We start from the raw sequence: 26389 nt of genomic DNA, 5'->3' as shown, positions 1-26389 counted from the left end.
GGGTGATAGTGTCCGAAGATCTAAAGGTGAAAAAACAGTGTGACAAGGCAGTGGCTGCTGCCAGAAGGATGCTGGGCTGTATAAAGAGAGGCGTAGTCAGTAGAAGGAAGAAGGTGTTGATGCCCCTGTACAGGTCATTGGTAAGGCCCCACTTGGAGTATTGTGTTCAATTTTGGAGACCGTATCTTGCGAAGGACGTAAGAAGACTTGAGGCGGTCCAGAGGAGGGCGACAAAAATGATAGGAGGCTTGCGCCAGAAGACATATGAGGAGAGACTGGAAGCCCTGAATATGTATACCCTAGAGGAAAGGAGAGACAGGGGAGATATGATTCAGACGTTCAAATACTTGAAGGGTATTAACGTAGAACAAAATCTTTTCCAGAGAAAGGAAAATGGTAAAACCAGAGGACATAATTTGAGGTTGAGGGGTGGTAGATTCAGGGGCAATGTTAGGAAATTCTACTTTACGGAGAGGGTAGTGGATGCCTGGAATGCGCTCCCGAGAGAGGTGGTGGAGAGTAAAACTGTGACTGAATTCAAAGAAGCGTGGGATGAACACAGAAGATTTAGAATCAGAAAATAATATTAAATATTGAACTAGGCCAGTTACTGGGCAGACTTGCACGGTCTGTGTCTGTGTATGGCCGTTTGGTGGAGGATGGGCTGGGGAGGGCTTCAATGGCTGGGAGGGTGTAGATGGGCTGGAGTAAGTCTTAACAGAGATTTCGGCAGTTGGAACCCAAACACAGTACCGGGTAAAGCTTTGGATTCTTGCCCAGAAATAGCTAAGAAGAAAAAATAAAAAAATTTAAATTGAATCAGGTTGGGCAGACTCGATGGACCATTCGGGTCTTTATCTGCCGTCATCTACTATGTTACTATGTTACTCTTTTTCTTCGGCGCACGCTTCTGTCTTGTGCTCAGTTGTCGGCGCGCACCTTTGTCTTCGGCGGTTTTGTCTATGAACCAATTTTATTACACCGCAGGCCAGAGTTTGACATGTCTGGCTTAAATAACATCTAATCCGCTTAGAATTGAAGGATATGTGGAATATAAATTTATTTATTTTTTAAGCCTCATGCATATTCATTGCAGATATCCTGAAAACCTGACTGGCAGGGTGTGTCTTCAAAGTGATAAACGGCCCCTGGCCTTACCAGTAAGCATTGAGGGAATTTGCAGCTTCCTATCAGATTTCAGCCTGAAAAGATAGTGTGGGATACGATGCTCTGGATCAGTGACTCGCAAATTTTGCCAAGCCATAGCGGCCATAGCTCGAGGCTTCTGGAAGAGCATGGACGTTGGCACGATGACATCACACGCATGTGCAAAGACCCTCCAGACGGGCCCTGAGTTGCCAGGATGGGGTTCCGGAAGGGAAGATGCGCCGAGAGGAGAGGCACTGGCGCTGGCTGACTGCCTCTCGGCACATCCTGTAGGCAGTCTTTTCCTCCCCAGCGTCTCACGGCGCACCTGAAATCTCAGACGGCACCCAATTTGCGATACACTGCTCTGGATGAATGCTGCACCTGGCTTTCAAGAAACGTGAATTACATTATTACCTTACGAGGTGAATAGGCTGATACTTGTAAAACACACCATATCTCGCCCACTCTCGATGGAGCAACTAGATAAAACAATTAAAAAATGATGTCAGGTAAATAGTCTCTGAAAATAAAAGGATACAGGTTAAAGACAGCAGAATAAACTCCTATGGTGCGCAAAAATCCTACAGAGGCCTTGTAGGGAGGAAGTTATCAAGCGGTGTTAAGGCGACGACTCATCCTATTTGCCCCTTAATGTGACTTAAAGGGCCGTCTTGCCCTATAGCTGTGCAATTTCAGTCACTGCAAGGTAATTTGTGATGAAATACAAAACATTCAAATGTATGCAAAACAGCTCATTAATATTTAAATTCAGCAATGCGGATTGTGGGCGCGTTTTCGAATGAAGCATCTCTTTGAGAATTAGGCACAGGTAGGGTAACCAGACGTCCGGGTTTCTCCTTTTGAGGACATGTCCGAGTTTTGAAAAGCCTCCTCAAATCGCGTTGGGCAGGCAGGAAGTCCGCACACATGCGCGGACTTCTGCCCTGCCCGACCAGAGCTAGGGTGGGATTGGGGGCAGAATTAGGGCATTACAGGGTGGGGATGGGCGGGGCTAGGGCGGGACTGGGGGGGGCGGGTCCAGATGTTCCAATTGGAAAATCAGGCAACCCTAGGCACAGGTATTTAGTTAAAAAGAACCATGACATAAATTGGGTGCACCTAAACTTAAGATCCAAAATTAAATCAAACACACTCCATAAATACTTAGTACACTTCTGCCTCCGTATTCGCGGTTTCAGCATTCGCGCTTTCGATTATTCTTGGTTTTTAGCTTGCTGGCTCCGCCTCCTAAATTACGTCATCTTGCATAGAGAAAATCACCGATTCCCAGCACTTTCTTCACTGTGTTTTGCCTCTCCTTCAGGAACAGGCCAGGTCTCCCACCATGTTATTCACGGTTTTTAACTTGCTGGCTCCTCCCCCTAAATTACATCAGCTTGCATAAAGAAATCGCTGATTCCAAGCGTTTACAGAGAAAATCGCTGATTCCCGGCACTTTATTCTCCGTGTTTTGCCTCTCCTTCAGGAACAGGCCAGGTCTCCCACCATGTTATTCACGGTTTCACCATATTCACGATGGCTTTTAATACAAAACAGCAAATAACATAAGAAAAAGTTATTCACAGTTTTTCTGCATTCGCGGGTCTGTTAATCCCCTATCACAGCGAATGCGGAGGGAGAAGTGTAGTGCATCAAAGCAATAATTAACCAGTGATAGAAAAAGCCTCAGAGCGTTGGCGGTGTGAACCCACACTCACCCACTCTGACATCATCAGCAAAAACACTTTCGTATAAAGATTAAATAAGCCTTGAGGTAAGCAAAAACAGAGTATCGACATACTATTTCAACATAGATAGGAGTTTAAACGTATGACACCTAAGCCCGCATAGACAGCAGGAAGTGTGATGCTATACAGTGCCACACTTGTTGAGGCTGATTTTTTCTAGGTGGTCTACATCGATTTGGGCCCTGAGTGCACACTCCTATCATCAGCCCACCCCCAACGATCAAGACTGTATACAAAAACATGACCCCCTAGTGATAGTACGGTGAGACTACCACCAGGGATGCCATATTGACAGATGGTTCCAGCAAAGATGGAAGCAACTGGGAATTGATCCTGCCTGGGGGACCTACTTGACCACCAGGAACATGCCAGTAGGCCCACTGGAGTCAAGGGAGTCCTTTGCGGTATAGGCCTTCTGATTGGGGGAGGGGGCGCTTGATCAGGGGGATATACAATGGCCACTTGAAGATGCGGCCTAAGAGCTTTAGGCCATGGCTTTGAGGCCATTGGAAGATAGCACACAAACACTGTTATTTGTTTGCCAATAAAGATACATACGCATTAAGAAAAAAGGTGATAGATTTACTTTAAAATATGCTAATCTTGTCTGAAGAAAGAAAATCTTTTAGTGGGCCGAGGATTTAACTTTTTCCAGATGTGAGTTGAGCTATCTACCTCTGGAGGAACATTTCTTTTGCAGCTTAACCTTGGGTGTTGGCAGAAGGGACCACTTTGTTTTCAAAGCTTCCTATCGATGTTTGATTTCCTATGTATGTGTTTGTAGGACCACTGGAGCTAGAGCGTTTTCTTACTGAATACGTTTCGTGATTATTGCCATTTTTCTCATGGGAAGATATTGTTTGTTTCGATATTTTGGAGTCATGAAGGTTTGATAAATATCTCTTTATCCTTTTTCTCTTTCCCATGATATGGGCTAATTGAATGATGGGTTTTTGGTTTTTTTCCTTCTATTTCTTAGTTGATTCTAAGATATTGTATTGTGAATTTTTTCATGAAAACTTCAATTTAAAAAAAGTATAAAAGCCTTAAGCACCCTTCTCCCTCCCCCCACCCCCACCCCCAATCTCTTTACATCTGATTGGAGCATTTTCAGGAAACAAAGCCCTAGAAGAGAGCAGATAGAAAACAGATGATGTCTATAGACACCGTGTAGCCGTTTTCTGTGTCTGGGAAGGCAACATGAACATATGTGAATAATCAAAGCAGTATTTTTGGAAAGAAGTCTTTTTTATGCCTCGAGCACTTAACACATCATAAAAGGATCCGATAGGTAGGATAACAGACCAGCACAAGCTATGCTGAGGTTATCCCAGATAGTAGGGTTTTAGATCCATTTCTTCACACACATGCACATGGTGCACTTCCTTGGTTAAGCAACAGGGGACCCAAGAAAATGGTCTCCATTGGTTCATACTGAGAAGTACCCAACATGGCCATGCTTCAATAAAATCTTCAAGCAAAGACCAAAAAAATGACCCCCAAAATCTCCACAGAGAAGAAAATCCAGAAGAAACCAAAAGAAACTCTGTGGAATGACGATGTTCCTACATGGACTTTATTTGAAAATGTCAAAGTTCCAAAGGTAGACTAATATCATCCACATAAAAGTAAAATGATCCACATAAAAACTAAAAGGACCTAGTCCGATAGGGATGCAGGACCCAACACGGCAAGCAGTGTCTCACTTTCGGCTCACCACATATTAGCTTTCCCACGTATTCATCATTATAGGACCCCCAGGGACCCCTGAAGAAGACTTTTTGTCGAAACGCAGACCTTGTTGGGTCCTGCATCCCTAGCGGACTAGGTCCTTTATGTGGATGATATTAGTGTACCTTTAGAACTTTGACATTTTCAAATAAAGTCCATGTAGGAACATCGTCATTCCACAGAGTTTCTTTTGGTTTCTTCAATAAAATCTTCATCAGGGGCATAGTATTATCAGGACAAAAATTACTAAAATACATGTCAATGTATCACATCAAACTGCTTAGAAAGCTAAAAGCACCTTGGCCAAGATTCTATAAAGTTCGCCTAAAGTTATATGTCGATATCGGAAGCTAATTTAATTGAGCAATAGGCTTAATCAGTGCCAGTATTGGCACTCAGCCCCCCGCAATGGGCTTTGATTGGACTTAACCGAAAGTTAGGCATATAACTTGAAAACCTCGATTCTATAAAAAGTAGACGCCTTGCTCAAAGTGGCTACAGTTAAAATGGGCGTGGTTGGAGGGGGTGGATCATGGGTGTGTTTTCAAATTAGGCAACTCTTTGTGAATCAGGTGCCGTTAGGCTCTGATTTTGGTACCCAACTGGCGCGAGCAAAAACCCCCCAACCTGCTGTCGTGCTTTGGAAGTGACGTCAGAGGAAGAGCCGACGCTGGCACGACAGCAGGTTGGGGGTTGTTGCTCACGCCAGGAACGTTACACAGGTACAGGGGAAGGGAAGTGATGCACACATGACAGGAGGGGGTGGGGGGGGGGAGAAGAGGGTGGGGGGAAGGGCACCACCACCCGGAACGCCTCTCACCCTCACTACGCCACTGCCCGGAAAGCTTTTATTAGGTGACGCGTCAAAACCGCTTGAGACAATCGCGTGCAAAGCTGGGCCGACCATCGCGCGCAGGACATCAGTGCGCCGGATTTAAACTCAATTTGAAAGCATTCCGAGGAGGGTGTGGGGGGAAACCTCCCCCCCACTTAATTTAATAGTGCTGGCACTGCTGTTGGGTGTGGGTGTGGGGGGGAAGGGGGACCCCCCCCCACACATTACAGAGGAAACAACCTTTTCCCTAAAAAATAGGGATAAAGCCTCTTTCCTCTATAATGGGGCGTTCTCCCCTCACAATACGCCCTCCACCCCCCGCAACTCTACTAAGATAAGTGCTGTGGTTCCCCGTCCCCCCACACACCCCCTCGGAGCACTTTCAAATTGAGTTTAAATCCCACCCGGTTTTAACTATGTATCTTTTATTAAGCTTCCAGTGACAACTGTATCAACTCTAGGGGCAGAAAGACCTTAATCAACCATGCAAACCCCTTATATCCAGCTGATATATAATCCTATCAAAGGTTCATATGGGTCCCTTAACAAAAATTTTAAAAAGAGACCCTTCTGCTGTAAAAAAAAAAGAGCAAGGGACAAAAATGCCTGGCCAGCAAGCCAGGGAATGGGGGAATATTTCACAGTATGATAAAAGCAGTTCATAATTATGAGTTTATGGGATTTGATTCAAAATTATTTTTTGAGCTTAATATACATCATCCATATATAGCATAAAGAGTCCTTCTACTGTCCTTGTATATTTCCTATGTGTCTGGTTCGCAAACTCAGCCCGGTGATTGGGGAGCACAATTTTTTTTTTTGTACAGGACCAACAAACCTGTCAGATGTGTGTGAGGCGGTGTCTGCCGTCTGCAACAGCCACAATTATTTCACTCCTGTGGCACTGGGAATTATTGGAAAAATATTTTCAAAGAAAATTACAGTTAATCCATGTTAAGTAGGGCTGCTGGCTTGAATTTTCCATTTCCCCGTTAAGACACACCACTCCTGCTGTATTCTGGAAGACAAGGCCCTGGGGGGGGGGGGGAGGGGGAGGCAGGGATTTTGCAGGTGAATGGGGAAGGAGCAGGGAAAGAAAACACGTGGAAGGGAATGCAGAGGATTTTCCACCTTTTACAGATCAAAGTTATGGGCAGATGTTTTACCTTTCTGTCATTCATGTCTCCACTGTTGTACTCACAATCACCCTGAAAAAGAAAATGTATTCATCCAGTGAACGTTTGGATGACAGAAAAGACACACCTGGCAAATGTCTGGGATTTTTAGTCCGTTAGCAAAAGTTACTACTTCCATCACAAGTTCTCATACCTACTCTAGCATGATGCAGTGGAAAAGCATGGTTAGGAGGTGACTGGGGTGGGGGCACCTCCCTGTGCCCTCCACTCTGCCCCCCCCAGGTCCTCCTCCGCCCCCCCATTCCACACTTGCGCCCTCCCTCCCCACCTCTTTAAATCTTCACCCGCGCAGGCAGCTTCTCCGGCCTGATGCTCGCGCTAGCGTTGGCATTCCCTCTGATGTCACTTCCTGCGACCAGGAAGTGATTTGAGAGGGGAGCCAGGCTGGCGTGATCAGCAGGCTGGAGAAGTTGCTCGCACAGGAAAAGATTTAAAGAAGGGGGAAGAAGGGAGGGCGTGAGCGTGATGAGGGGGGAGGCAGAGGGGCGCTGACGCCCCCTACCAAGACAGTGTCCAGGGTGTTCCACTCCCCCTTACGTTTTTAGCCTCTGATCCACGAACTTATGTATCAGGACCTTTAGGAACCCCTGAAGAAGACAGTTTTGTCGAAACACGGACCGTGTTGGGTCCCTAGTTCCCAGAGTTCTGGGTCCTAGATACCTTGGAATCCAAAATTAATTTGTTCCATAACTCCATTCGAGTTCCAAATCGTTCAAGTTCCATTTAAAAAAAACAGAAACTAGATTAATCTGTTTCTGGGTCCCACAAACTCAAATTTTAGCAGTAAATACACTGGATTTTAAGGTAAAATATTAACAAATAATAATACAGTTCAGTATTTTCCTCACTACACTACACAAAGGTGAAAATCACCCGAGATGCTTTCACTACAGCTTCTGACAATGAACTGAATGACGTATGGGTGGCCTGAGCGCTGGGAAAACGTACGCACAAACACACATGAACAGCGTGCAGGGAGTTCGAATTCCATAGCAACGTTTGGATTCTGGGGCAAAATTTGCTCCAATTTTTTGTTGGGATTCCAAGGTATCACTGTATTTTAAGCATAAATTTTCTGTTTCCAGGCTTATCAGCTTTCTGGTATGGAAAGAAGTTCATTATTACATATATTAATATATATCAATGACGTATTGTTTCTAGGGTATACAAGGGGTCTCCAAGCCTTATAAAGCTTAGGGCCTCTCCAAGTCTCAACTCTGCCTCCAGGATGCCCCTAGTATAGCCAATTTTCAGTTAACCGGTGAGGAGCCATTTTTGGCCATGCTTACATATGTATACTATTGAATAAATATTTTATTACATACTAGTTTTATAGCCTGTTACATTAGCGGGTGCTAGAATATATATGTGTGTGTGTGTGGTTTTATTTCTTTTTCTCTCTTTAGCCAGGTGCTAGAATAGATGTGTGTGTCTTTTTTTCTTTCTCTCTCTCCTTGACCGCTTTCTGTCTCTCTCTTTACTCGGCTGTCCATCATCACCCCTTGCCTGTTCCACCTGTCCAGCAGTAGGCCTTCTCCCTTCCTTTTACCTCCCCCTATCCAGCAGCACTCCTTACCTGCTCCCCCCTTTCCAGCAGCACTTCTTCCCTGCTCCTCTGTTCCTCTTCCCTGCTCCCCCTGTCCAGCAGCACTCCTTACTTTCTCCCCCAACCCTCTTACCTGCTTCCCCTGTCCTTCTTCCCTGCTCCCCCTGTCCAGCAGCAATTCTTCCTTGCTCCCCAGTCCCTCTTCCCTGTTCCCCCTGTCTAGCAGCACTTCTTCCCTGCTCCCCAGTCCCTTTTCCCTGCTCCCCCTGTCCAGCAGCACTTCTTACCTGCTCCTCTGTTCCTCTTCCCTGCTCCCCCTGTCCAGCAGCACTCCTTACTTTCTCCCCCAACCTTCTTACCTGCTCCCTCTGTCCTTCTTCCCTGCTCCCCCTGTCCAGCAGCACTTCTTCCCTGCTCCCCAGTCCCTTTTCCTTGCTCCCCCTGTCCAGCAGCACTTCTTACCTGCTCCTCTGTTCCTCTTCCCTGCTCCCCCTGTCCAGCAGCACTCCTTACTTTCTCCCCCAACCCTCTTACCTGCTTCCCCTGTCCTTCCCTGCTCCCCCTGTCCAGCAGCAATTCTTCCCTGCTCCCCAGTCCCTCTTCCCTGCTCCCCCTGTCCAGCAGCACTTCTTCCCTGCTCCCCAGTCCCTTTTCCCTGCTCTCCCTGTCCAGCAGCACTTCTTACCTGCTCCTCTGTTCCTCTTCCCTGCTCCCCCTGTCCAGCAGCACTCCTTACTTTCTCCCCCAACCCTCTTACCTGCTCCCCCTGTCCTTCTTCCCTGCTCCCCCTGTCCAGCAGCACTTCTTCCCTGCTCCCCAGTCCCTTTTCCTTGCTCCCCCTGTCCAGCAGCACTTCTTACCTGCTCCTCTGTTCCTCTTCCCTGCTCCCCTGCCAGCAGCACTCCTTACTTTCTCCCCCTGACCCTCTTACCTGCTCCCCCTGTCCAGCAGCACTCCTTACTTTCTCCCCCTGACCCTCTTACCTGCTCCCCCTGTCCAGCATGCGGCTCCTATTCTTTAAAACAGCCTACCGGCTGTAAGGAACCTCGCAGGCCACTCTGAGGCACGGTGACTTTTCGTGTGCAGCACTCTCCACACACTGCTTCGGGGCTGTGTACTGCCCTGATTTACTCTGGCACGTCCCTGATGACATTGTCAGAGACACGGCAGAGCAAATCAGGGCAGTAGAAGGCCCCGAAGCAGCGTGTGGAGAGTGCTGCACACGCTGCTTGAATCGGTGTTTGGATTGGGGCCCGCAAAGAAAGTATCAGCTGGACTTTTTTTTTGCGCTTCCCTTCCCGCCCCTTGAGGTGCGCCACGGCTCCTCTCGATCCCTGCCAGCATCGGAAGCCTTCTCCGACGCTGATGCGGCTCGTGAGAGGATGTCCAGCGCTGGGGTCCAGTCCTTCCGCTGTGGAGGCGATCGTTGGCTGGCTGCGGTCCCGCACTTGCGACGCGTGTCTGGTGACGTAGTATGCGCGCATGCGTATGAAGCTGGCACAGCGCGACAGAACAGGGATCAGGGAACACGCAACGCAAGTGCGCATTCGCGGGCTAGCATTTTATCATTATAGATTTTCAAATCATCACACAACAACTTATGCTTAATAAGGTGAATTACAAATATAAAACTATAAAAATCGAAGACCTGGGGTTGCAATAAATCTTTAGGTAGCTGTCCTTTCAATATGAAAAAGTCAATTCCATGTATTCCAAAGGTGTACGTCTTGTATCAGATGAACCACTGTATTGTCAGTTCATTGTATCTTTGTGTCTGGCTGATAAAACAGTTTGTTTGATCAACGGTGATACCAAGACACAAAGGGCTCCTTTTACGAAGCCGCGTTAGCGGTTTTAGCGTGTTTCAAAAACCACGCTACGCGACTAGAACTAACGCCAGCTCAATGCTGGCGTTAGCGTCTAGCGCGGCCGGCAGCTTAGCGCACGCTATTATGCGCGTTAAACTGCTCACGCGGCTTCGTAAAAGGAGCCCTACGATACAATGAACTGTTCGCTTTCAATATAAGAACATAAGAAGCGCCATCTCCGGAACAGACCCTAGGTCCTTCAAGTCCGGCGATCCGCACACGCGGAGGCCCCGCCAGGTGTACCCTGGCATAGTTTTGGTCCCCATATTGCTCCAAGCTTCTCGTAAAGAGAAGTGCATCTAGCCTACCCCCTACCCATGTCACTTCATGCCACTCATAAGGATATAATCATCACCGTCTTCATTTTGTTCCGTTGCTTCTCCAACCAGACCGCTCAAAGAATTTTACTGCAGGTTGACAAAACGTACATCGACATTCACCGTGGTTTAAGGTCTGTGTACTGACCTCTACTAGGGATAAGAAAAATGCTCCCAATTCTGACCCAACACTCTTCAAAAACCAGCGAAAAGAGTCAAATAGAGGAAACAAACTTACGTCATGAAGTGGGTAGGCTGCTTCGTAGACATGATTAGCTATTAATGTGGTAATACCTAGAGTCAATGACATAATCAATCAAAGTTAGCGGAGGCACCGAAGGATCAAGATTTGTGTCAGCTTGAGATCATTCCATCTTATTTATTTTAAAATTTCCTATTCTGCCGTTACAAAATTGACATACTTAAAATAAGGAACCTACAAAAAATACAAATTCAAATCAAAACATACTAAAATACAAACTCAATAAAGAGTAAATTGAATAAAAAGAATGATCCTAGGAAATAAGTCCATCAAAGCAGTGATTCCTATAGTTCAGTGGTCTCAAACTCGCGGCCCAGAGGCCACATGCGGCCCGCCAGGTACTATTTTATGGTCCGCGGTCTGTACTAGTGCTGCCCGCTCTTTGCAGCATCCTCCGGCTTCGCCCCTGGCCTCCCGCTCTTATCTTCAGATAATTACCGCTGCCGGCAGAGAGGATTGCCAATGCTGTAGCGATCCTTGCAGGCTGCCGTCGTCCTCAGCAGCATGTTACCTCTGCCGCGATCCTACCCCTGACGTCAGATGAGGGGCGGGACCGCGGCAGAGGGAACGTGCTGCGGAGGTCAATGGCAGCCTGCAAGGAATGCTACAACACTGGCGATCCTCTCTGCAGATTGTGGTAATTAGCTGAAACTAAGACCGAGAGGCCAGTGGGGGGGGGGGGGGGGGGAAGCTGGAGGATGCTGCAAAGAAGGGCCTTAGGAGGGTGGGTGGAGGAAGATTTATAAACTATAAAGAGTTTTACCTCATGCAAAATTGTCATTTCTTTAATAACACATTAACTATTTTTTCTGCGGCCCTCCAAATACCTACAAATCCAAAATGTGGCCTGCAAAGGGCCTGAGACCACTGCTATAGTTCTATTCCAAGACATTTACTATAATTCTTATGTATGTAGATATTCTATGTTACACTTCCCCCTCTGTATTCATGAATTCCATATCTACGGATTCGGTTATTCTCGATTTTTGACCAGAAATGTTTTTTTTTCATTTTTGGGGATATTTTTAGCCCTATAAGCCCCCCCCCCCTTAAGCCTTACCTGGTGGTCTAGCGGGTTTTCAGGCAGGAGTGATCTTCCCATGCTCCTGCCCCGTGCAGATCGCTCACAGGAAATGGCTCGAGAGACTACGGGAGCTCAAGGCAGCCATTCCCTGTGAGCGATCTGCACGGGGCAAGAGCGTGGGAAGATCGCTCCTGCCTGAAAACCCGCTAGACCACCAGGTAAGGCTTAAGGGGGGCTTACAGGGCTAAAAATAGCCGGGGGAAGCGGGGGATAAGGGCAGAACTGGCCCGAATATTACTTACGGTTTTTCCATAATCGCGGGACGGCTCTGCCCCTAACCACCGCGAATACGGATGGGGAAGTGTACTTTAGAACAAAAATCACTGACAAGTTATTGGTTAGAAATGCAATTCTAAGGGGCGCCTAATGTAAAGCAATTGGTAAACCAAGTTTGTAGAATAGCTTGAGAGGGTTCAGAGGAGAGCGACGAAAATGGTAAAAGGGATGGCGAACCTTTCTTACACAGACAGGTTGGAAAGGCTGGGGCTCTTCTCCCTGGAAAAGCGGAGACTCAGAGGAGACATGATAGAGACTTTCAAGATCATGAAAGCTATAGAGAAGGTAGAAAGGGACAGATTCTTCAGCCTATTGGGAACCACAAGAACAAGGGGGGCACTCGGAGAAATTGAAAGGGGACAGGTTCAGAACTAATGCTAGGAAGTTCTTTTTCACTCAGAGGGTGGTGGACACCTGGAATGCGCTTCCAGAGGTTGTAATAGGACAAAGTACCCTACCGGGCTTCAAGGAAGGATTGGATAATTTCCTGAAGGACACGGGGGTTGAGGGATACAGATAGAGGTAGAGATAAGGCTAAGGGGATTAAAAGGACTTAGACGCCAGTCACCTTACAGGTCATGGACCTGATGGGCTGCGGCGGGAGCGGACTGCTGGGCGCGATGGACCTCTGGTCTGACCCAGCGGAGGCAACTTCTTATGTTCTTATTTGTCCGGCACCATCAATTTGGCGATTATACGCGCAAGTGTTAGGCGCTGCTCTATAAGTTGATGCTTATGTCACTTAAGACCTGCTTCTGGTTAGGTGGTGGTAGGCGCCTAACTTAATTGGCTGCACCAATTATTATTCCACTGTGGATGCACTTCACATTTGTTAATGACATTGTTATAATGTGCTCCTTGTTGGAGCACGCATATTGTTGGCTTTGTATTTCATCTTTTATAAAATCAATAAAACTTTTTGAACTAAAAAAAAAAAAGAAGCACAGCAGGCGTGCTTAACACCGGAAGTGGCAATTAGGCATTATAAGGTGCCTCCATAGGTGCGATTCTCATTTCTGACCTACATTTCCAGTGCCTACCTTTCACATAGCCGCGATCCTGCAGGTGGTGCCGTTGCATGATTGGCATGTGATTGGCGGCCATTTTCTAGGCGACCACCGATACAGGCACCATTTGTAGAATCTTGCCCTTAGTGAATTATCACAAGTGGGCCACGCGCATGGGCAGCGCACGTCATAGGTGCTCTGTCTATTGAGGCACAAAGAATGCCATCAGTTGTGCCCATTGCCTATATTTCTGGCGCCTACCTTTCCTGATGGCAGGATTCTATAAATAGTGCAGTCATGTGTTTCACACACGATCGTTGGCTGCTTTTAAGGTGGCCACCAAACACAGCGCCGGACTTCTCGCTTTTTATATCATTATGGATCCCTTTTATCAAGCTGTGCTAGGGATTTTTATCGTGGGCTGCTGCGGTAAAAGCTTCACTACTCACAGAAGGCAGTACTCCTTGTGACCCTGGGCAAGTCACTTAATCCCCCCATTGCCCCAGGTACATAAGAACATAAGAACATAAGAACATAAGCAGTGCCTCCGCCGGGTCAGACCATAGGTCCATCCTGCCCGGCAGTCCGCTCCCGCGGCGGCCCAAACAGGTCACGACCTGTCTGCATCACCAGAAGGGGCTCCCTTGCCACCTTGTTTTCTCATTTAAGTCCTATCTTCCCATCGTAGTCCTAACCCTCCGGTCTTGCACATGCACGACCTGTTGGGTTACTATACTTATTACCTGGTTAGCTTTCTATGCCTGTGTTACATCCCAGCATCTCTCTCAGTATCCCACGATCCCTTTATCCCTCAGGAATCCGTCCAATCCCTGTTTGAATCCCTGTACCGTACTCTGCCTGATCACTTCCTCCGGTAGCGCATTCCATGTGTCCACGACCCTTTGGGTGAAAAAAAACTTCCTTGCATTTGTTTTGAACCTATCTCCCTTCAGTTTCTCCGAATGCCCCCTCGTACTTGTTGTCCCCTTCAGTCTGAAGAATCTGTCCCTATCCACCCTCTCTATGCCCCTCATGATCTTGAAGGTCTCTATCATATCTCCCCTGAGCCTCCTTTTTTCCAGAGAGAAGAGCCCCAGCCTATCTAATCTCTCGGCGTATGGGCAGTGTTCCAGCCCTTTTACCAGTTTCGTTGCTCTCCTTTGAACTCTCTCAAGTACCGCCATGTCCTTCTTGAGGTGCGGCGACCAATACTGAACGCAGTATTCCAGATGTGGACGCACCATCGCTCGATACAATGGCATGATGACTTCCCGCGTCCTGGTTGTTATGCCCCTCTTTATGATGCCCAGCATCCTGTTGGCTTTTTTCGAGGCTGCTGCGCACTGTGCAGATGGCTTCAGTGATGCATCCACCAGCACACCCAAGTCTCTCTCAAGTCTGCTGTCTCCCAACAATGCCCCCCCCCAATTTGTAGTTGAACAACGGGTTCTTTTTCCCTATATGCATGACCTTGCATTTTTCCACGTTAAAGCGCATTTGCCATTTGTTTGCCCAGTCTTCCAGCTTGTCCAGGTCCCTTTGCAGGTCCTCACACTCCTCCCTGGACCTAACTCTACCGCACAGTTTGGTATCGTCTGCAAATTTTATAACCTCACACTTTGCCTCCTTTTCCAGGTCATTGATAAATATGTTGAAGAGTAACGGCCCCAGCACCGATCCCTGTGGCACACCGCTCGTGACTCCCCGCCAGTCAGAATATTGGCCCTTCACTCCGACCCTCTGCAGTCTACCCGACAACCAGTGCTCGATCCATCTGTGCACATCCCCTCCCACCCCGTGGTTCCACAGCTTCCTAAGCAGCCTTTCGTGTGGCACCTTGTCGAAAGCCTTTTGAAAATCGAGGTAAATGATGTCTATAGGTTCCCCATTGTCCACTCGACTGCTTATTCCCTCGAAGAAGTACAGAAGGTTCGTTAAGCATGACCTTCCCTTACAGAATCCATGCTGGCTTGTTCTCAGTAGGCCATTTCTCTCGATGTGCTCGCAAATACTGTCCTTGATCATAGCTTCCACCATCTTCCCTGTAATTGAAGTCAGGCTCACCGGCCTGTAGTTCCCGGGGTCACCCCTCGATCCCTTCTTGAAGATAGGTGTGACATTCGCCAATTTCCAGTCCTCTGGTACCTCTCCAGTTTTCAAGGATAGGTTGCAAACATGCTGGATTGTGCCCGCTATTTCTTGTCTTAGTTCCTTCAGAACCCTTGGGTGGATCCCGTCCGGGCCCGGCGATTTGCCGCATTTTAACCTGTCTATCTGTTTGAGGACATCCTCCTTACTTACCTCTATGTGTTCCAGTTTTTCAGCCTGTTCCCCGCTCATGAGTTCCTCTGAGTCCGGTATATTAGATGTGTCTTCTCTCGTGAAAACCGACGAGAAGAATGTGTTCAACCTCTCAGCTACCTGTTTATCCTCCTTAATCACTCCCTTCCTATCCCCATCGTCCAACGGCCCCACCTCCTCTCTTGCTGGTCGCTTCCCCTTTACGTAACTGAAGAATGCCTTGAAGTTTTTCGCCTCCCTGGCCAGCCCTTCTTCATATTTCCCTTTTGCTTTTCTAACCTCTCGGTGGCATTCCTTTTGGCATTTCCTGTGCGCCAGGTGATTTTCCTCCGTTGGGTCCTTTTTCCATCGCCGGAAGGATACTTTTTTGTCATTTATTGCCCTCTTTACTTCTGTTGAGATCCAAACCGGGTCCTTTGACCGCTTGTTCTTGCCGCCTTTTCTGAAACTGGGGACGTACTTTCTTTGTGCTTCCTGCAGGGTGTCCCTGAATAGGGTCCAGGTGCTTCCTACAGTCTCCATCCTAAGGATGTTTCTGAGCTTCCTCCCCACCATTTCCCTCATAGCAACATAGTTCCCTTTCCTGAAATTGAGCGCAGTCGTTGCGGTCCTCCTTCCTGTGGGTGTCCCCCTTTCTAATGTGAATCTGATCGCGTTGTGGTCACTGTTGCCTAGTGGTCCTCCCACTTCTACCCCTCTTGCAGGCCCCCCTAATCCGTTTAGGATGAGGTCAAGAGTAGCACTCCCTCGCGTCGGTTCCCTGACTAGTTGCTCCATGAAGCAGTCCCTCACAGCTTCTACAAATCCTGTTTCCCTAGTGCAGTTGGAGTGACCCATACTCCAGTCAATCCCCGGGTAGTTGAAGTCCCCCATCACTGTTACACTTCCAGTCCTGCATTCTTGTCTCAGTTCAGCTTCCAAGTCGTGTCCGACTCCTTCCGGTGTACCAGGTGGGCGATAGTACAGCCCCAGTTTTATGCCTGCACCCTTGTTTCCCGGCAATTTGACCCATAGCGATTCCAGCCCCTCTGCCTTCGTTGCCATATCCATCCCGACCGAGTAGATAGAGTCCTTTATATATAGTGCTATGCCTCCTCCCTTCTTGTGGGTCCTGTCCCTCCTGTAGAGCTTGTACCCCGGCAGTGCCACATCCCATTGATTCTCCTCTGTCCACCATGTTTCTGTAATTCCAATTATATCCAGGTCTTCCCCCTTGGCCACGACCTCTAGTTCACCCATCTTGGCCATGAGGCTTCTTGCATTTGCGTACAAGCACCGCAGGTCCCGTCGTTTTTCCTCCACCTCTGTATTTACCTGGGCCGCCTCCCCTTGAACTTCGGTCAGTTCTCCTGTTCCCTGTGCTTCTGCTTTGCTCTCAGCCTTTACCCTCGTAGCTTTCGGTTTCCCCACATTCCCTCCACCCCACTTCCCCGCTTTTCCTCTGGGTTTTCTAGCCCTATCGGCCCCCTCCTGGGCTATCATCCCTTGAGCCCAGGAGGGGGCCGATAGGGCTAGAAAACCCAGAGGAAAAGCGGGGAAGTGGGGTGGAGGGATTGTGAGCTCCCCAGGGAGAACGAAAAAGAAAATTGAATAAAGAAATAATGTGAAAAGGTTTAGCCTCTGAGAAGCAGAGCAGGTATTGTGACATCATAATGCCTCATTCCACCAATAAGAGCCAACCTCAACAGTGATGTCACAATGGCTTGACTGTCTTAGACTTGGCTCACTTTCATTGCATTGTGATTTCTAGAGTGGCGCAGTGGTTAAAGCTACAGCCTCAGCACCCTGAGGTTGTGGGTTCAAATCCCATGCTGCTCCTTGTGACCCTGGGCAAGTCACTTAATCACCCCAGCTACATTAGATAGACAGGGAAAAATGCTTGAGTACCTGAATGTAAACCACTTAGGCTATAAGTGGTATAAAAATAACATTTCTTTGAGCATCGGAGCTTTTACTGCAGTGGCCTGTGATTTTAAAAAAACCCTAACGCAGCGTGATAAAAGGGGGCCTATATCATTACAGAAAAGTGATTGGTTTCAGGAGGGGAACATTTTCTATTTAAAGGTATTTTACCACAAGGTTTTCAGCGATTTGTTCTTTTAGTCCATTTACAATTATTTTGCCTGCCAACAAAGCTAGTTAGTTAAGGAGGTCAGTGTACAATTGCGCAATTAATGAAAGCACATTACTGATTAAGGAGATTTTGTACTGATTAAAGAGATGAAGGGATTTTAAAAGGAAAGCAATGCTGATGTCCTGACATGAGATATTATTATATTTGCTATGTTCTCCTATGAGTTTTGCCAGCACCTTTCGGTTCAAATCCTCCTGGGTAAGATTTCCCTTGCAAACAACGTGAAACGATGAGATGCTTTACTGAATGGAGACAATCCACCAGGGTCTACATTTAAAGAGCAAAACCATCCTCTTCCTCCATACCCAGGTTTCAGTCCGGTTTCATCTAGCTCTTTTTAGGATCGTTGGTTGTTAAAAAAAAAAAAAAAAAAATAGTAATCCTGCTCTGACTTGAACGTTACTATTTTAATAAATTAATCAATCACCGAAGGTTTATGTTACATAATCTCTTTGTCAATAGCTACAATCATCTTTTTAATCAAGCAGAATGATCAAAAAGTCTTTGATACTCATAACATACAAAGAACACGTTTATACGCATCCTATTATCTTAATCATTTAGTTCAACAAATATATTATCAAATTCAGCCCTCCTTTCAGCAAAGAGCCTATTTATCCATCACACTTGTAAAACGATATTAATCTGTGTTTTTTAAACATTTATAGACATCTTTCATCCAGGTGTTCTTCTTCTGACAATGATTAACTCAGTTTAACTGTTCTAATTGTGCTGCCTGTATTCAGTTGAAATAATTTAAAAAAAAAAAAACTTCTTTGAACAGGAAATATCATCCAGCCAAGTGATAGAATGGTTTAAAATTTTCCTAGACAAAGAGAACAGGAAGCCTTGAGATCAATTTTGTGCGTCCTGGCACTCTAGTTTTGGTAAACCCCAGTTTAAAGAGTTAAGTGAAATTTGTACTCTTGTCCCACATCAGACAAAGCTTTGCAGAAGTATCACTATTTTCATGAAACCCAAATGAACCACCCTAACTCACTCCCCTCCCCCCATGGCCCCAAACGCTAAATGCTCCGATACTTTTCTAAAGCTCATAGGACTACTAGGAGCATCGAAGCATGTAGTTCTCCATAGAGAATGACCCAGGGACATATTTGTCACCATCCCCACAGGAACTCAATTTTCCCATCCCGTCCCCGCGAGTTTTGTCGCTGTCTCTGTCCCTGTCCCATTCCTGTAAGCTCTGCCTTAACTGCACAAGCCTCGAACACTTAGAATTTTAAAGGGTTTGAGGCTTGTGCAGATGAGGACGGAGCTTAGACATTGGTGGAATGAGGCATTATGACATCACAATCTGAGCTCTAGAATGTTGCTATTTATGATTTTCAAGTGTTTGAGGCTTGTGCAGATGAGGACGGAGCTTAGGCATTGGTGGAATGAGGCATTATGACATCACAATCTGAGCTCTAGAATGTTGCTACTTAGGATTTTCAAGGGTTTGAGGCTTGTGCAGATGAGGACAGAGATTACAGGAATGGGGCAGGAACAGGAAAAGAACTCGCCGGAACGAGATGGGAAAATGAGTTCCCATGGGGATGGGGAAAGATTTGTCCTCGTGTCATTCTCTAGTGCTCCTGGCCACAGTAGAAACCTCTAATGCCTCAGTCAAGGCTAATTTTGATCTGACTTCTTGAAGTTTCAAAGTGTCTCTCTTTCCTTGGTCACCCTAACTAAAGTCTTAGGGATCAATGGTTTGAACGTTAAAACTTGTCCATTCAAGAAGATCATTGGGGAACATGTCTGCACTTTTAATTTTGGTTTTACTGGGGAGGGGTATAGGGCTACAGGGAAGGTTACCTATTGGATTGAACTCTATGAGCATTGGGAGCAACGCAGCTTCCTGTGCTAATAACCGCTATTGTGGTTTAGTAAGAAAGAGGGGGGAGGGGTGTTTTCTTTCGTTGCTGCATTAGATCAGCCATTAAAATGCTAAGGAAAGTCAGTTCCTACCAATCCACTTGGGGGAGAGGATTGTTGAAACTCAGGCTCTCCACACGTCACCGTTTGAGTGGTGCTGCCCCTCTCCGCATCCACACAGTCTACGCAGTGGGTTGCGCCGTCCCTATGTGCATTTCTGCGTGGTGTATGAAGCATGACATTTGCTTGATATTTTGGTTCTGCTTCTTTTCTCACATTCTGTTTTTTTTTTATTGAAGAAAGGATGCGATGTGCAACACCTGGAACTTGATTTCAAGTTATCGTTTTCTCAGTGGCTGGTAGTATTTCTTGACTTCATTACGGTACAAAAGCTTATCACAAAGTTCCTGGCATTCCACTCATTCCAGTTTGTATTCTGAGCTTAATGAGCCATGTCCATACAGGTAAGAAGCCCTTACCTGTGTCTTTCAAGAATGGAAAAAAAACAACAAAAATTCAGCTTCTCAGGTAGGCATAATTACTGTATATACTCAAATATAAACCGGGATTTGGGGGCCCAAAAATAGGGGTCTCGGTTTATATTTGGGCCAGCACCCAGCGCCCACCCGCCCCCTCCGAGACTTATTGCAGGCCTCCGCTGGGCCACCAGGCCCTTTACCCTATCCCCCGTCCCTTGCCTGTCGATCGTACCTCCTCTGCCGCTGGAATCCCAGGTGGTCCAGAAGTGTAGCGGGCAGGAGCGAGTTTTCCATGCTCCTGCCCCGCAGGTCGGTCGCTGCCGAGTTCTTTCTTCAGCCGAACAAGAGCACGCTTTGGCGCTGTTGCTCAGCGCTGAATGGCTTCCTGGATGGCTCCTGCGATGGAGGGACGGGGTCTGGGTGCAGAGCCTGACAGGGGAGGGAGGGGGCGCTGGGTGCAGATCCTGGCAGGGCAGGGCACTTGAATATTAAGCCGCCCGACTTATATTCGAGTCAACCATTTTTCCTTCTTTATGGAGGGAATGGGGGGGTCTCGACTTATATTCAAATAGGCTTATATTTGAGTATATATATTGTAAGATTAGTGAAAGCTGATATGGCCCGGGCATCTCGCTCTTTGCCATCCTAAAGTCAGAGCAGTTTCAGTAGAGTTTTGAACTGTAACAACATGGTTCAAAAGCATCGCCTAAGAAAATGCTCTATGTAGTTTAATATCATCCTTACCCATGCTATATTTGGCTCTCGTACAAGATGTGCGCTTTAAGATTTCATACACCTAGGGGGAAAAAATATGTTATACATCTCCCTTTATGATTCCTTTGCACTATGAAAGATACAAAGTAAGCACATATAGCTTAGAAATTCTGCTACTCTTCAAGACTTAAAGGGATATGCAAGCGGAAACAGAATACCCCCCCCCCCCAGAACAGAGGTGGCTCCCATCTGGACAAATGCATGAACAAAACAACATTCGTTAGTCTGCAATTTTGCACTGTAGTTGTATATTTTGTTATGGCTGCTTGCTTTTTGAATAAAACCTTTTTTTTTTTTTTAAGACATTTTCTCAAAAATTTTAATAAACTTGGAAACTTAAGACATGCAGTGTGAAAAAGAAGCCCTAAAGACAGACTGATGACATGTGACGCTTCAAGCTTTCAAGTTTATTTCAAATCTATTATGCCGCCCCTTCAAACCTTCTAGGCAGAGTACAAAAATGCCATCACAATTAAAATACAATATTGTCAAAAACAAACCGAGGGAACAAGGCTTCTCTTCGTAGGGAACTACGCATTGTATTTTCAGGCTAATTGGGGGTTCTGGGAGAATACCCAAAAAACAAAGAAACATAGAAAATGACGGCAGAAAAGGGCTATAGCCCATCAAGTCTGCCCACTCTATTAACCCTCCCTAACTACCCTCCTAGATCACACTCAGGTGGCGATACCCTTACACTGCCCTCGTAGAGATCCGACGTGGGCATCCCACTTATTCTTGAAATCAGGCACGCTGTTGGCATGATCACCTGCTCTGGGAGCTTGTTCCAATGGTCAGCCACGCTGTTGGCCATGATCACCTGCTCTGGGAGCTTGTTCCAATGGTCAGCCACGCTGTTGGCCATGATCACCTGCTCTGGGAGCTTGTTCCAATGGTCAGCCACGCTGTTGGCCATGATCACCTGCTCTGGGAGCTTGTTCCAATGGTCAACCACGCTGTTGGCCATGATCACCTGCTCTGGGAGCTTGTTCCAATGGTCAACCACGTTGTTGGCCATGATCACCTGCTCTGGAATCTTGTTCCAATGGTCAACCACTCTCTCTGTGAAGAAATACTCTCTCTGTGTCGCCGTGAAATTTCCCGCCCCTGAGTTTCAGCGGATGCCCTCTTGTGGCCGAGGTTCCTTTAAGAAAGAAAATATCATCTTCCACCTCTACATGACCAGTGATATACTTAAATGTCTCGATCATGTCTCCCCTCTCCCTGCGTTCTTCGAGAGAGTATAGCCGCAATCTGGTGATGGTGCTGGATACCTTTTCAGGTAGAACCAAAGATTTATTTTTTTTCCTCAGTGCAGAAAAGTCACAAAATACAGAGTGATGAATATAGGACAAGCCTGGTTGGAGCCCGGCGGTGGAGACAGCACTAGGGAAGCGTACACAGCTCTCCCTCCAAATTTGTGGTTTCTGCACTCGCGGTTTCGATTATTCGCAGTTTTTAGCGTGCTGGCTCCTCCTCCCGAATGACGTCATCCCAGCATCTTCTGCAGCTTGCAGCATGGCCGAGCGGGCACTTTCCCCCATGAAGTTTCACTTACAGCATGTCTTTCTTTCTTACCTTGTTACTAAAGACAACGAACCACAGTTTACCCTCCTCTCCCTCCTAGCTCCTGCACTCAACAACGACTGGAAGGGAGAACGTGGAACCAGCCCTCGCTATCGCTCCAACCGCTGCAGATGTCTTTTGAAAAGGTGCGGGGCAACGGAGGAGCTTGCGCTTCGAAGCAGAGCGTAATGGACAAAGCTTGGGGGACACACTGCTGCCTTTAAGTTATTCACGGTTTTTCCGTATTCGCGGGTCCGGTCCGCCCCTAGTCCCCATGAATACAGAGGGAGAAACATATGATTAAGGGAGGGGAGTTAGCCAATAAATAACTTATTATCATTATTTGCACAAATGTCCATCCCTAGTATCCTATCAAGGTGGGCCATAAAGGTAATAGTCCATCATGCTAATGCCTCACATTGTGTACAGAACAACAGATATATATACAAGCACAACTAGCATTACCAGTCGTCCAGGAAACCATACATGTCCTCTTTTTAGAGGACTGGCCGGGTTCCCGGCAGCTTGTCCGGGTTTTGGAAAGCCCCGATGAGCTCCGGCCGCATCTGGAGGGCCTCTGAGCATGCGCGGAGGACAACATACAAATCCGCGCATGCTTCGGGCTCGTCATGAAAGAGAGCAGGCTGCGTGGAGATAGGCGGGGCTTGAGGCAGAGGTGGGCGTGGTCATCTATTTGGGGTTTTGCAGAAGAAAATATGGTAACCCTAAGCATGACCACAGATTACTCATACTTTATTTTATATACCTTTAAAGGAGGAATTCCTGTTTATTTTATTGGTCTTATCAACTCATCCTTGGCTTCTTTTCTACCCCCTTCTTCACAAAAGGAAAACAAATTGCACACTTTTAGGTATACTATATACTCAAATTATTAGCAGTTGTACTATTGTTTCAAGGTTAATCAAGAAGTCACTAAGTCACTTATTCTAGCCCTTAATTAGCACTTTAACCCCTTCAATTAAAACTACTAAGCAAGCAAGGCTCTGAAGAGAGACTGATGAAACTCTACACACCAGAGATACAAATTTGTTCCTACACCTGGAGGGATAAGCTAAATTATTATATTATAGCTGACGAAGTACGTTGAAGAACACCCACAAAGGGAATCCGTACATAAGGCCAACTACCTAGTCCTCGTGTGTGGAACAAGTAAGAGAAAAAAACAGAGTCGCAAACCTTGATAGGTCCTGCTCGTTCTACCCACAGGTTCAAAAAGCACTTCTAGTGGGCTAATAAACATCACCCCTCCAAAACCCCTGCCCTTGCTCCCATTACAAGCTTCTACATCAGTACAGACTGAAAGCTTGATCCAAGGTGAGGGAGTAATTTCACGTATGCCTATTGAATCCCTCGTGAAAGAACCAAGAGATGGTGGATGCTGTGGATGGGCCATTTGGCCTTTATCTGCTGTCATGCTTCTATAAGGGTCCCACAATGTTGACCTCATAGATCTACTTACTATTCGGCTGCGGGTGGCGTTGTCAAAAAAGGTATCCTTATCTTTAATGTAGTACCTGAGAATATCGAGAAACAATAATATCACTTATACTTGCAACAAAATGGAAGCTTTAGATCTAAGAATAATTGTAAGGGTAGATTCATACTGGTAGAAGGCAATAAGCACAAAATCAATGCAACACTTAAATACATTTCTAAAGATTTTTTTTTTTTCCTGTGTCTTTGTTTCTTTGCTTCAAATTCCAGGAGAATAAAATCAAAACGTTGGGGAACCTTGAAACGGCTTAAATTTGACAGCATCACTGATGGATGTGTATTCGTGACTGCTTCATCGAGGTTGTAGTGTGTACAAAATCCAATTAAGGGATATGAAATCGACTTGTGTTCATTAAAACATTTGAAATGTTTGTTAAAATGAATGTCTGAAACACCCAACACAAAACACCCAACCCAACGCCTGTACACAAAAGACAAAAGGCACGATAGCAACAAAGGCTACTGATGAGATGTGTTTTTCACTGTTACCCCCAAGGGAGAGTGGGACGCAGTGGTTAGAGCTACAGTCTCAGCACCCTGAGGTTGTGGGTTCAAACCCACGCTGCTTGGGCAAGTCACTTAATCCCTCCCTTGTCCCATGTATTAGCTCACCTTGTTGTGAACCGCCTAGAACTTTTTCGGTATGGCGGTATATAAGAATAAAATTATTATTATTAGATAGATTGTGAACCCACCAGCACAGCAGGGATAAATGCTTTGAGGACCTGAATAAATTCATGTAAACCGATCTGAGCTCCCCTAGGAGAAAAGTATCGAAAATTGACTAAATAAATAATGTGACAACTTTCAGCCTCTGACAAGCAGAGCTGGTATTGTGACATCATAATACCTCATTCCACCAATAATAATAATAATAATTTTATTTTTGTATACCGCCATACCCCGAAGAGTTCTAGGCGGTTCACATTGGTTAAACAGAGATTACAAGTGGTTACATATCAAATTGATCATAGAGTTGCAAACAGCAAGGCGAGAGTAGTTACAAGTGGTTGCATATCGAATTGATCACAGAGTTGCGAACAGCAGGGAGCGAAGTGGGGGGAGAGGAGGGAGAAGGGGGAGGGGAGCAGATCAGGACGGGGGGAGGAGGAGGGTAGAAAAGGGGCATTAAGAGTCTTGGTCTTGGAATAGGTGAGTTTTGAGTAATTTTCTAAAGTCGAGGTAGTTGTAGGCCTGGAGGACCATTTGGGCTAGCCAAGGGTTTAGTTTGGCGGCTTGGAAGGCGTAGGTTTTGTCAAGGAATTTTTTTGAGCGGCATAGTTTTAGGGAGAGGAAGGCGAAGAGTTGAATTTTTCGGGAGTTCTTATAGTTGTGGTTAAGGGTGAAGTGAGGGGTGATGTAGCTTGGGGATAAACCAAATATTGTTTTGTAGCAAAAACAGGCAAATTTGAATATGATTCTGGATTCTAGTGGGAGCCAGTGGAGTTAGTGGTAGAAAGGGGTGATATGGTCCCATTTTTTCAGGTCAAATATGAGGCAGACAGCGGTGTTCTGGATCATCTTTAGTCTCCTGATTGTTTTCTTTGTGGAGCTCAAGTAGATGATGTTGCAGTAGTCCAGTATGCTGAGGATGGAGGATTGTACTAAGAAGCGGAAAAAAGAGTCATCGAAGTATTTTTTAATGGTGCGGAGTTTCCAAAGTATCGAGATACTTTTCCTGACTGTGATATCAGTGTGTTTCTCGAGGGAGAGATGTTTGTCCAGTGTTACACCCAGTACTTTTAAGGTTTGTTCGAGGGGGAATGTGGATCCTTTTATTTGGATTGTGGTGTCTTTGATTTTGTCTTTGGGGGTTGCTAGGAAGAATTTTGTTTTGTCTGGGTTTAATTTTAGTCTGTAGGATAGCATCCAGAGTTCTATCTGACTAAGTATGCTTGTGAGGGAGTTAAGGAGTTCTTGAGTGAAATTGGTTAGAGGGATGACTATGGTAATGTCGTCTGCGTAGATAAAGAATTTTAGCTTGAGGCTTTGCAGGAGGTTTCCTAGGGAGGTGAGGTAGATATTGAACAGGGTGGGGGACAGGGGGGAGCCCTGTGGCACACCGCAGGAGTTTTCCCAGGAGTAGGAGAGGGAATCGTTTTGAAATACCCTGTAAGATCTGTTCCGTAGGAACCTGTTGAACCAGTTAAGGGCCTGGCCGGAGATGCCAATGTAGGCAAGGCAGTCTAGGAGAATGTCGTGGTCGACTAGATCGAAAGCACTGCTCAGGTCCAGTTGTAAAATCAGGGCACTGGATCCCAGACTGAAGAGTGTGTGTATGTGGTCTAGGAGGGAGGCTATGATGGTTTCGGTGCTGTGATTGGAGCGAAAGCCTGATTGGTTGTCATTAAGGATGTCGAATTTTTCTAGGTATGTGGTAAGTTCGGCGTTTACCACCCCTTCTGCTATTTTGGTGAATAGCGGGATACTTGCGATAGGTCTGTAGTTGGATGGGGTGCTTGATGGTTCTGTCTTGTTTTTTATGAGAGGAGTTATTGAAATGTGGTCTTGTTCTGCTGAGAAACTGCCAGTGGTTAGTAGTAGGTTTACCCATGCTAACATATTGGCTTTAAAATGTATTGGCGCAGTTTTCATAATGTTGGGGGGGGGGGGGGGGGCAGGTATCCAGTCTGCAGAAGGAATTTGAATATTTGTTAAAATATGTGTTGAAGGTTGGCCAGTCGATATTTGTGAATTGATTCCAGCTTAGGTCTGATCTGGAT

General features: G+C 46.3%; 1 protein-coding gene across 1 annotated transcript in view; it reads right to left on the bottom strand.

The window, feature by feature from the left end:
- ANO2 (anoctamin 2) overlaps window positions 1-26389 on the bottom strand; it is a 228699-nt gene that overhangs the window by 130079 nt on the left and 72231 nt on the right. The window contains exons 5-9 of the mRNA XM_033953477.1: window positions 23632-23686; window positions 20556-20607; window positions 10629-10684; window positions 6630-6671; window positions 1564-1628 (exon numbers count right to left, since the gene is read on the bottom strand). Of these exons, the coding sequence (XP_033809368.1) occupies window positions 1564-1628; window positions 6630-6671; window positions 10629-10684; window positions 20556-20607; window positions 23632-23686 (270 nt within the window). The remainder of the gene's footprint in view (window positions 1-1563; window positions 1629-6629; window positions 6672-10628; window positions 10685-20555; window positions 20608-23631; window positions 23687-26389) is intronic.

This window comes from Geotrypetes seraphini, chromosome 7 (assembly GCF_902459505.1).
Source record: "Geotrypetes seraphini chromosome 7, aGeoSer1.1, whole genome shotgun sequence".
Taxonomy (NCBI): Eukaryota; Metazoa; Chordata; class Amphibia; order Gymnophiona; family Dermophiidae; genus Geotrypetes; species Geotrypetes seraphini.
Note: the sequence above shows the minus strand (reverse complement) of the source record. Positions and strands in the feature narration are given on the sequence as shown.